Below are 11671 nucleotides of genomic sequence, written 5' to 3'. Positions count from 1 at the left end.
GGGCGGAAGTGAGAGGGGGCGGGGCCATCGATGATTGACGGAGCTGGGGTGGGTCTCAGTGTGGGGCGGGTTTTCACGAACGTAGGTGGGCGAGCCCCGCCCAGTTGCTTAATTAAGACCCTGTTTTACATACATTTGCATACGTCCAAAAGTACTTAACTGTAGCTCAGTGGCACAGCACTTTCCTGCCATGCGTGGGGACTTGTGTTCCATTCCTAGCACCACACGCACACAAAAAAATCTTATTTATAGAAGGGTCAAATAAGCCAGGCCGGTGCGGTGGCGTATGCCTGTATATCGCAGCGGCTCAGGAGGCTGAGAAAGGAGGATCCTTAAGTTCAAAAGCGAGGCGCTAAGCAACTCAGGGAGACCGTGTCTCTAAGTAAAATACAAAATAGGGCCGGGGGTGTGGCCTATTGGTTTAGTGCTCCTGAGTTCAATCCCTGGTACCCCAAAATAAATAAATAAATAAGCCAGGAGGGGCTGCATAAACTGAACTTTGAAAGTCGAAGAATTTACCGGAAAAGAAAATCATGGAAGCTATTCTGCCTGTGCAAAGGCTTAGAGACTTTGAAAAGCCCTGGAGTTGTGGAGCCCCTAACAGGTTAATATGACTGGATCGGAGGCTGAGGGAATTCGGTTCCCCGGGGAACTCCCAAGTCAGAGAATTGCAATTTCTGTCCCCACCACCTTTGTCTTTTCTTCCCCAGGGACACGGAGGCAAGAATCAGATGCTGGGCTTTGCACAATTTAAAGCAAACACAGGTGGAAGGAAAGGATATTTCAGACCACAGGCAAAAGACCTCAGATAGCAGGAAAGTTGAGAACGAGAACCCAAGAACCCCCTCGGTAGAGGAGGCATTGTGGCTAGAGATGGGGAATGCAAGGGAGTAGGCAGCAAGAAACTTACATGCGCGAGGCTGAGAAGCTTGAAATGTCTCCCAAGAGCAACGGGGAGCCATGGAGAGTGTGTGAGCTGGCAGGAAAAGAGTGATATCTTTGTCTCTGAAGTCTGGGTGGGGAAGAGCATGGAGCCAAAGAGCCTACAGAGGGAGCAGAGCTGGCATCCCGGCAGGAGGAGAGAGGCCGGGTCTGTGCTTCTAGGACTCAATCAGAAGGCATCCCTTTAGAGGAGGGTGCAGGAAAATGGGCAGGATATGGAGACCATTTAGGCTCTGGGAAATGCAGCATTAGCAGAGGAAAAAACAGGAGATGGCAGAGGAAGTGGAGTTGGAGGGCCAGAGAAGTCACAGGGTAAAAGAGTGTGTGTTACAGTTCAGTTCCGATAATGTTGGATGGCCACATGCAAATTTGTTTTTAAAACCTCAAGACAACCTGGTGCAGTGGCAGACACCTGTAATCCCAGCATCTTGGAGGCTGAGGTAGGAGGATCACAAGTTGGAGGCCAGTCTCAGCAACTTAGTAAGAGCCTGTCTCAAAATAAAATCAAAAAGACTGGGATGTCTGGGGCTGGGGTTGTGGCTCATTGGTAGTGTGCTCGCCTAGCCTGCATGACGCACTGGGTTCGATTCTCAGCACCACATACAAATAAATAGAATAAAGGTCCATCCACAACTAAAAAAAAAAAAAAAAAAAAAAAAAAGGCTGGGAATGTAGCTCAGTGGTAGAGTGCCTCTGAGTTCAATCTCCACTGCTGGGGGAAAAAAAAATAGGACAGGCTTGGGGGTAGCTCAGGGGCTCAATAGTAGAGTACTTGCCTGTCATGTGGTGGATCTGGGTTCCATCCCCAGCAACAACAAACAAAAAGCCCATCATGACGTGGTAAGAAAAATACTGCACTTCCCCATCTTAAAGATAAGGAAACCGAGGCTCAAGGCGGGGGGTCATCACTTGCTCAAGGTTACCCAACCAAGATCCATGTGTGCCTGAGTGAGTGAGAACAGCTGTCCCACACACTGAGGGGACAGCTAGACAAGTTCGCAGGGAAGTCATATGAAAAGCATCCACTCTGGGGACAGGAGGGACACTCTGGGACTTGGGAAATAAAATCCAAGCCTTGGAGATGGGGGGACCATGGGCTCAGAGGCTGAGATGGGGAGGGTCTGGCATCTTGGGAGCTAGACACACACATCCCCACCCCCACCCTCAGGGCTGGAGGAACCCACTGTTCTCCAGGAGGAAACAGTACAATAACAAGTCACGTGACCAGGGAAGGGGGTTTCCTGTTTCCTGGCCCCTCCCAGACCAGCCTTGGCCTGAGTGGGCAGTGGCCAGAGTGACCCCAGGAGTGCTCAGGAACCCAGGCCTCTGACCAGGGTGCTCTCTGAAGAACAGAGACATACGGCTGAGGGGTCTGAACCGCAGCGTCAGGACCTTTTGGCTTAGGAGGGCCCTGGGACAGAAAGGGGACTCTTGGGGTTCCCTTCGATGACTGGATAGGGGGAAAGGGGAATATAGAAGTAGTGACAGATAAAGGTGTCAGAGGAGAAGGAAAAGTCTTGGCAAATGTGAAGGTAGTGAGCTGCCCATCCAGGGAGGCATTCAAATATGCCAGCCCAACATGGGTGTCTGGGGACCCCTTCCAGAGGGAGAATCAGTGCTGACCTTTGCTCAAGATAACAAAGGCAAGAGCTGAGAGCAGGCTGTGTTTCTAGGTGACGAAGAAAGAAGGAAGATTCAGAAGGCACCAGCTTCTGGGCAGCCATGAGTGCCCGGGCCACACGGCCCCGAAGCCGGCGAGGGAGGCACCTGCCACCGGTAAGTGTTCCCCCTCCCCACCAGACCCTGCTCCATGGGACTCTGAGACCCAGTCTCTCTTGGCTCAGAGCTGGACCCCGGGGTCCTTTGCAGGGTGAACTGGACCCCGTGGCTGAGAGTTCAGAGGAGGCTGAAGCAGGCAGCGTGAACTCCAAGCCCAACCCTGACCCACCTCAGGAGAGTTTCAGGCCAGAGCCGCCAAGCCCCATGGTGGAGGTCAGTGGCCAGGGCCCAGGGAGCAGGTAAGATCCTCTTGGTCTGTGTCCTGGACTCCAGTCTGGGTGCGTCTTTGCCACCCACAAACCTGTGTCCCTCCCCTGCTCAAGCACCTGTTATGACTCCCCATTGCCCTCCTCAGCCCGATTTCCAAGGACCCAAATGATGTAACCCTGGCCCTCACACATAGCCCCTGTATACCAAGCACCCCAGATGACCCCATTTCCAGAAGCTTCTGTCTCTCACACCCAGGCAAAGACTCTCTGCCCAGACACCCTTCCTTACCTTGCAAATTCTGGAACTCATTCTTTTCTGCGGCCCCTGCCCCAGGCCCCCTCCTGGACCACTGTCCAGCCTCTCAGGGTCCCGCTGGGACACCAGCCCCAGAACACACAGCTCTTGAAACTCAGTGCCCCGTTCACACTTCCAAGGGACACTGCAGCGAAGTCCCCTGCTGAACGTGGGGTGGCTCAGGTCTCTGGGTTGGTTTTCACAGGACTAGCAAGGATGCTGAGGACTCAGGGGGGGGGCTGGCCTCAGCCCCGGAGGGACCCCAGGAGCCTGCAGTGGAAAGCCACCAGGCCCCAGAGACAACCCTGCTGGACAGGAAGACTGTCCCCACTGGGACCGGGGCCCCCGATGTGTTTCAGACCCTCCAGCACGTTCTGAGCTCCCTGGAGGCAGCTGCTGCCGCCTGGCGCCACCGACCCCCAAGCTGTCCTGGGCCAGTGGAGGCAGAGGGCGAAACAGAGGGGGCCCGGGGGCCCTGCGCTGAGCAGGAAGGGGCCGGGGGTTGCTGCCAGAAGGAGGCAGCCGGCCTGGCCGAGAAGAACGCCTGGTTGAGGCTGGCCCTGGGCAGCCGTGAGGACGAGCTGGTCCGCACACAGGCCTCCCTGCAGGCCATCCGGGCTGAGAAGGAGGCGCTGCAAAGAGAGGTGAGTGGGTGGCCAAGTCCCACCTCCCAGGGCTCCCTGTCTCTGAGGGAGGAGGCAGGGACAAGTTCGTTCATTCGGTGAATCAACGCATCTGCATGGAACATTGGTTGCTGAGCCCAGAAACAGAAGGTCCCTTGCAATCTTAGTAAGAGGGTCCGGGAGGCCCACTTGAATAAAAAAGCAGAAGGAGGGCTTGCAGGAGTGACTTAAGAATTTTGGGGAAGAACATTTATCCCAGGCAGAGGGAACAGCCGTGCAAAGGTCCTGAAGTGGGAGCATGACTGATGTGTTCAAGGAACAGCAAAGATGCCAGTGTGACTGGAGCAAACAAGAGGGCACGTGAGGGAGATGAGGGCAGGGAGGTGACAGGCCGACTGTGCAGGGCTGTGGGGAGGACTCAGGCTTTTGCTCACATCCTGAGCAGAGTGGGTGTGCCCCGAGGCAGTGCTCACCGGCGCCCTCTGGCGGCTGTGGGAGGAACAGTCTGTGGAGGTGAGGGCAGAATCCTGATGTTCAGGAGGTGGCTTCAACCCTCCTGGTCCTCTGTGCTGAAAATTATGGAGGTGGCAAGAAGTGGGAGGATTCTGGGTGAGGTTGAAAAAGGAGCTGAGGCTGGGTGCCATGGCTCACACCTGTAATCCCAGCAAGTTGGGAGGCTGAGGCAGGAGAATCGCAAGTTCAAAGTCAGCTTCAGCAGTTGAGTGAGGCTCTTGGTAACTTAGTGAGACCCTGTCTCAAAATACAAAATAAAAAGGTCTGGGGATGAAGGTCAGTGGTTTAGTACCCCTGGGTTCAATTCCCAGCAGATGGAGGGACAGGTTTGGCTGGGGGGAGACCCGGAGCTCTCTGGGTACTGATCAACTCAAGATGCCCACTTGGGAAGAGCCACTAGGAGATATCAAGGGGACAGCTATACGGTTGTCCTTCAGTATCCTTGGGGGACTGGTTCCAGGACCCACTTCAGATACCAAAATCTGCAGAGGCTCAAGTCTTTTATTTATTTATTTTATGTGGCGCTGAGGATCCAACCCAGGGCCTCGCACGTGCTAGGCAAGTGCTCCACCACTGAGCTACGACCCCAGCCCAAGGCTCAAGTCTTTAGATAAAATTGTGTGGCATTTGCCTCCACATCCTCCTAGACTGGAAATCATCTCCAACGCTGTGCACAGAGTTGTTACAAGGTTTTATTTAGGGAATGATAACAAAGAAAAAGCTGCTCGTGTTCGGTTCATGTGCCATTTTGTTCAAATATTTTTGGTCCATGGTTGGTTGAATGTGAGGGGTGGCTGTATGTCCTGTTTCAGAGCTCACTGGGATATCTGGGCATCTTGAGCCTGTGGGTGACATTTAAAGCCATGTGGCTGAGCAAGATGGTGGAGAAAAGCCCTCCTCTCCAAGTGGTAGGGAGACAGGGCCGGGGGAGCTCAGCTTGGGAAATGGGCTCCATGGGCCTGGGGGTGTAGCTCAGTGGTAGGGTGCGGGTTGGCATGTGGGAGGCCCTAGGCTCTGTCCCCAGAACCACACATACTATCTCCTGCAAAAAAAGAAAAAAAAGAAAAAGAAAAAAGAAAGAAATGAAATTCTCTTCATGGGGTACAGTGACACATACTTGTAGTCCCAGACATTAGGGAGGATGAGGCAGGAGGACCTCTTGAGCCTAAGATTTTGAGACCACTCTGGACAATATTTCAATAAATAAAAAAGTGGGATCATTTTTCCTCCAGAGGGGGGCCCATTTCCCTGCTGGGAAAGATAAGTCATGCATGATGAAGGCCATGCACAAGATCATGTAGTGAGGGCTTCAGCGAGGAGGCTATAGGGGCTTCTGCCTTCCAGCTGGACTTGCCCCTGGCCTAGGAACAGGCCTTGGGGATGGCTGGCAGGTAATTGGAGTCCCAAGCCTGATATTCCCCCTCATCCCCCAGGTCCAGGAGCTGCAGGATTCCATAATGAGGCTGGAGTCCTCCCCGCCTCCCTCTCGCCACCAAGCAGGTGGTCTGGGCAGTGATTCCAGCAGCTCTGGGGCAGATGGGGAACTTTGGGGAACTCAAGTGAGTATGAGAAGTACAAACCCCTGGTCCTGATAGACTTAGCATTTAGGAGGATGAACTTAATTCCTGGTCATGGAATCCAACTGCTTCTTTGGAAAAATCTTGATCCTGGGCTCTTGAAGCTCACCAGGTCCATCAAGTGACTTCTTCTTGGCAGGATTCCTCCCTGGTTCACCCCCTGCTCCGGCGCCTCCGGAGTGATTCCAGCACCCACATTCAGGGGTCTCTTTCCACGCAGCAGCCCCTTTCCCCTGAGACGCACATCATGGAGTCCCGGTTGGAGCAGCTCCGGGGGTGAGAGCCACAAATGCTGAGCTCTTAAGGGCACTGGTACCCCCCACAGCTGGGTTACAATTCTGGGAGTCTGGAGCTACAGCAGGGGAAGAAGGGTGGAAATCAGACCCTGGCTATCACCAGTGGCCTCTCATTTCCCCTCTTTCCCACCTTCGGAGGCAGGAGTATTGAGAAGCTGAAATGCTTCAACCGCCTGCTGTTGGCTGTGCTTCAAGGGCACAAGGGCCGCTGTGAGAGTCTCAGCATGCAGCTGGGCCAGCGGGAAGCCGAGGCCACAGCACTGCGTCTGGCCCTGCAGTACAGGTTGGTGCACCCCCCACAGTGGCCTCAGCAGCTGGGGAGGGAATGGCTCCACCTGCCCAGGAGCCAGGACCCTTGTGGGAGAGCATGTTTTCCAACTGTGACAATTAAGGCAACTTCAGTCCGAGAAGAGAAGGCAGGGGTGAGAAGTGAGGAGTTTAGGAGCAAGATGGAGCTTGGTGTCCTGCAGTACTCAGAGCCAGTGTCCCACAGTGAGGACTGCGAGGAAGCCTATGGGGCCCTGCTTGCTGTGCGGGAGGCTGACTCAGGATCAGGGGATGAAGTCTCCCAGGGTGACCTGCAGGTGGCTGAGAAGGAAGCGTGGAGACTGCTGGCACAAAAGGAGGCTGCCATGGATGGAGGGACACCACAGCCCAGGTACCCTGCGAGTTCTGGGAACTGTGCTGGTGGGTGACTGAGGTCCTGACTGGGGAATGGGACTCCCAGAGCTGGCCACGGGTTTGGGTGTGATGTTGCTGTGCCCAGCAAGGCTGGCGTTGAACTCACTTTGGTTGGCTGGCATGAGGTCTGACTGGAATTTCTTATGGTTACTTATCAAGGGTGACATGATGCTTGACAGCCATTAGGGTTGGCAAGGGACCCACCAGGGAAGGTAGGAAAGTGGATGATGGAGAGCTGATTAGAACTGGCATGATGGTGCTTAATGAAGTTGGCCTGAGGTTTCGTGGTACCCACCAGGGTTGGCATGATGCTACCAAGTAGGGTTGGCAAGCTGGGTGATGGTGCCCATTGGGTCGGCCACAATGGTGTCTATCATGTTGATATGAGATGGTGCCATTGGGTTGGTGAGATGGAATCTGCCACATTGGTATGAGCAAATGGTGCCCGTTAGATTGGCATGGTAGTGTCCACTGTCCACCATGTTGTCTTGATAGAAGGTGGTTCCCACTAGAGTCCACCTCATGGGGCCTACCACGTTGGTATGATGCAGGGCCCAGCACAGATGGCCCAGGTGCATCATGGTCAGTGAGATGGAAGGTGATGGAACTGACAAGTTCGTCCTGAAGTTAGCAGGACTGTGCTCCTAGGTGTTAATGCGGGACTCTCTCCTGTTTCCTGTAGCCCCGAGGGCAGCAGCGTAGATAAACCCACGCCACAGGAAGTGGCATCCCGGCTCCAAGGATATGTCCAGCGTCTCCAGGAACGCCGTGCTCTGGTGAAGATCCCCCCGGGGCCTGGCCCCACCTCGGCACCTTTGCCCACCGTGCCCCATGCAGAAGCCATGGTGCAGGCCATTCTGGAGACCCAGCCTGGCCCTGCCCTGCCCCGGCTGGAGAAGATGCAGATCCAACAGGACCTGTTGGCCACACGGGTACAAATGGACTGAGGTCACCATGTCAGTCTTTCCTGGATGGACAAAAGCATTTCTGAGGCTGAGAGGGACGTGGTTGGGGGACCAGGAGAGTTCTACTGGACTCGGGGCAGGTTTCCTGGAGGAAGGGCAATTGGAGTTGAGGTTTTGAGGGATGAAGAGGAGTTTGTCCTTTGGGATTCAGATTCTTATCAGACTCTGAATCTGAGTTTCCAAATTCTGTTCTTGGGAAGAGAATTTGGGGGCAGGGAAGGATCTGGGTTTGTAGCCTGGCATGAAAGACCTGAGGTTCTGGTTCAGGGAGGTCGGGTATTTGCCTATCATGCATGAGGTCCTGGGTTCCATTCTCAGCACGGAAAGAAGAAAAAGGTCCTGGAATCAGAGAAGTTCCAGAAACTTCCACTGATCTACTGCTTGACTAAAAGATGCCATTTCCACAACTGTAGCTTATTTTTTTTTTTTTAATTGAACCCAGGAGCACTCTACCACTGAGCCTTTATAGATTTTGAGACAGGGTCTTGCTGAATTGCCCAGGCTGGCCTTGAACTAGAGTTCCTCCTGCCTCAGCCTCCCGAGTTGCTGGGAATTCAGGCACAGCCACCGTGCCTAGCCATTGCTATTGCTTTTAGAGGAGGGAGGTATTTCCTGTCTCCGGAGCCTCAGTTTCCCCAGCGGTTGATCCCAGAGGCACTCATTCTCCGTCCTTTCTATTGTCCTTCAGGAGACCCTTGCTGAACTGATGCTGCAGTTGCAGCTGGTCCGGCGCGAGAAGCGCGGCCTGGAGCTGCGGGATGCTGCCCTCCGAGCCCAGGGCCCTGCCCACGTGCTGCTGCTGGAGCAGCTGCAGTGGGAGCAGGCGCAGCTGGGGGCTGGAGGGGTGGCCAGCAGTGGTGGAGGCAGCAGCACAGGCGGGAGCAGTGGGGACGAGGAGGAGTGGGCACAGGTGTGTGGCCCTGCATGGACCTGGTAGGGTGGCAGCATGCTACTGGCCGCGGGGTCCTGGCCAGTTGATGCCCCCTTGAGCTCCACCCTCTGTTTCTGCCCAGAGAAGCAAGTTGAACGGTTAAGTTCCTGCCACACTGTCTGCCTGTACTTTGCAGTTTCTTTCCTTGGGTGTCTCCAACCAGGACCAGCTGCAGCTGTGAGCTGGTCTCTCCCTCTTTCCCATGGGGTTTAGGGCTTTTCCACTCAAACCTATACCATCCCCAAGCCCTATATTCCTCCTGTCCCACCCCCATACCCCAGTCTCTGCCTCATCTCCTCCCAGATTTTGATATCTTCTCCTTCCTGCCTGGTTGTATCTGTCCTTTGCTTAAAATCTTCAGTGGCTTACAGGCCTTTTTCTTTTTTTCTTTTTGGTTCTGGGAATTGAACTCAGGGGCGCTTAACTGCTGAGCCACACCCCTAGCCCTTTTTGTAGTTTATTTAGAGACAGGGTCTCATTAAGTTGCTTAGGGCCTCGATAAGTTGCCGAGGCTGGCTTTGAATCCTCCTGTCTCAGCTTCCAGAGATGCTGGGATTATACATATGCTCCACTGCGCCTGGCTAACAGGCCTTTAAAAAAAACAAACTTTTTTTGTTAGTGTTTTTTCGTCAGAAGGGTCTTGCCCTGTTGCCCAGGCTGGCCTCAAATTCCTGGGCACAAGAGATCTTCCTGCCTCAGCCTCCCAAGCAGCTGGGACTCCAGGCATGTGCCACCACGTCCAGCTCAGTGCAGGTTTCCTAATGCAGCCTCTTGAATCATCTCTCTTGTCCCCAAGACTTCATACCGACTGTGCTTCCGCCAGGAACACCTCTCCCCTCTTTGTAAAATAGAAATCCTTGACCTTCTGTAGCCCTGAGCTCAGAGGTCACCTCCTCCTGGCAGTCCTCCTGGGCTGTTGTCAGATGAGGTCCCCTGTTATTTATTTCCCTTTTCAGAGAGTAGCTTTCCCCATATTGGGGTATCTCATCAGACTGAGGGCAAGGGCTGTGGCCGAGACCAATCTGGGTGGCTTCGATGTCCAGCCTGGGCTGAGCACACCCTAGGGGCCTGGGCTAATGTTACTTCCCTCCCTTTTCTTCCTCTTAGGGCCCTCCTGCTGTTCCTGGTGGCTCTAGTGGCCTTGGTGGAGGCCAGTTAGGCAGAATGTGGGACCCAGAGAAGTTAGCCAAAGAAATAGAGGCATCAGTCACCAGGTAGGTGTGTGCCTGGGCCTGGATGGGGGGTGGATGGGCGGGCAGGGCGTGGGCAGCATTGTGTGCAGGCGTGTTTATGTGAAAGTCCACTTGGTTGAGAGGGGGACAGGGAGGCAGGATTGGCCATGAGCTGCCCCTCTCTCCACCGCTGTGCTAGGACCCTGGACCTGCGGGAGCAGATGCAGTCTCTTAGAGAGCAGCTGGAACAGGTGGCTCAGAAGGGACGAGCTAGACGGACCCAGAGTGCTGAGCTGAACAGTGATCTTTGCAAAGCTCACAGGTGGGCCCCTGCCTGGTCATCATCTAGTTGGTGACCTCACAAGCTCCCCAGCTCTCCCTGGGCCTCAGCTGCCCCCCTGTAAGAAGGGCAGCAAGTTCAGTTCACCCCACGCCTCCCTGCGGCCTCCGAGCCCTACCAGAGGCCCAGCAAGATCCGGCTCAAGAGCGCACCCTCTGGATGGGCGAGCGCAGCCCCTGCTTTGGCGCAGCGCGGGGCAGCTCCTGGCTCAGCCACCCACTCCCTCCAGTGCCCTGGTCCTGGCCTTCCGAGGAGCCCACCGGAAGCAGGAAGAGCAATGCCGGAAGCTGGAGCAGCAGATGGAGCGAATGGAAGCCCGGCAGGCGGAGGAGCTCGCCGTGCTAGAAGCCACCGCCAGAGCCCTGGGAGGACGCAGGCCTCCCTGCCCACCCCCTCAGCTGGGGGAGACCTTGCTGTAGGCCCTCAACCAGGCCTGTCATAAAGCATACTGGAGTGACATTGTCATGTGCGGTGACTTTGAGTTTGGGGCTCATTTAGCACGCGGGGACTGATGGGAGGTGACTGGGCATTTGAAAAAACCCAGTGTGTTTGCCCTGGCACCATGTGGGGGGGAAGTTTGAGACTGAGGTCCAGCCAGAAGTGACCTAGGTTGTAGGGACAGAGACCCCCGCCTGGGGCAGTTTGGGCTCAGTGAGGTCTTGGGCGAAGCTGAAGTTCTACCAGTTCTCTTTGTCCAGAGCCCAGGGTGGGTCCAGGGGAGCAGGACACCTTCCCTGCCCGTGCCTGCCCAGGGAGGTGGGGTCTGGGTTGGCAAGTGCTCTCCAAGAGAATGCTGGGACCCCAGCAGGGAGACTGGGGCCAGAACGGTCATGTTCGGGTTGTGCCAGACGAGTGCCTGCTCCCAGGGTGGTGAGGGGCACAGGAGCCAGAGATGGCTTTGGAAATTGCATTGCAAGATCATGGAGTTTGGGGTGGGGGCAGTCACCCCAATGGCAAAAGCCTGGGACTCGGGCTGCCTGGTGCTTTGGGGGTAGGAGGAACCCAGAGCAAGTGTCCGAGCAGGTGGGACCTTCTCCTGTGGGGGTTGGGAGCTGGGAGGAGTGGTTTTGCCAGGTTAATAGCAGGCGGCTGATTAGCATGTCATTTGCATAGACCACACCTGTCCCTCTGCAACTGAGGGGCTGGGTTGGGGAAGGGGCTGAAAACGACCCAGTCACGCTAGGATTAGCGGCCAGCTGTCCCTCGTGGGCGGTAGCTGAAACCCAAGATGAGGATTACAAAGGTTTTCTCCACAGCCCTGGCAGGCGGGCGGGGTGGGGGGGGGCACGGCGGCAGCACCTGGCCGCACCTGTGCAGGTGTGACAGGCGGGTGCCTCTCCCAAGGGAA

General features: G+C 55.4%; 1 protein-coding gene across 4 annotated transcripts; it reads left to right on the top strand.

The window, feature by feature from the left end:
* Nucleotides 1–2231: 2231 nt before the first annotated feature.
* USHBP1 (USH1 protein network component harmonin binding protein 1) lies at nucleotides 2232–10782 on the top strand. 4 transcript variants are annotated; one of them, XM_081284441.1, is made up of 13 exons: nucleotides 2234–2474; nucleotides 2616–2718; nucleotides 2812–2960; nucleotides 3431–3869; nucleotides 5795–5920; nucleotides 6159–6214; nucleotides 6377–6517; nucleotides 6728–6892; nucleotides 7598–7847; nucleotides 8569–8790; nucleotides 9919–10025; nucleotides 10183–10305; nucleotides 10553–10782. In XM_081284441.1, the coding sequence occupies exons 2-13, from the start codon at nucleotides 2665–2667 to the stop codon at nucleotides 10740–10742; spliced, it is 2022 nt and encodes a 673-aa protein (XP_081140567.1). In that variant the 5' UTR covers nucleotides 2234–2474; nucleotides 2616–2664; the 3' UTR covers nucleotides 10743–10782. The 4 variants fall into 4 exon arrangements, with proteins under 4 accessions (XP_081140568.1, XP_081140567.1, XP_081140565.1 ...); XM_081284439.1 differs by having other exon boundaries at nucleotides 6078–6214; XM_081284440.1 differs by having other exon boundaries at nucleotides 2263–2312; nucleotides 6078–6214.
* The last annotated feature ends 889 nt before the right edge of the window (nucleotides 10783–11671 follow it).

This window comes from Spermophilus citellus (assembly GCF_964194105.1).
Source record: "Spermophilus citellus genome assembly, chromosome: 3".
NCBI classification, from domain to species: Eukaryota; Metazoa; Chordata; class Mammalia; order Rodentia; family Sciuridae; genus Spermophilus; species Spermophilus citellus.
Note: the sequence above shows the minus strand (reverse complement) of the source record. Positions and strands in the feature narration are given on the sequence as shown.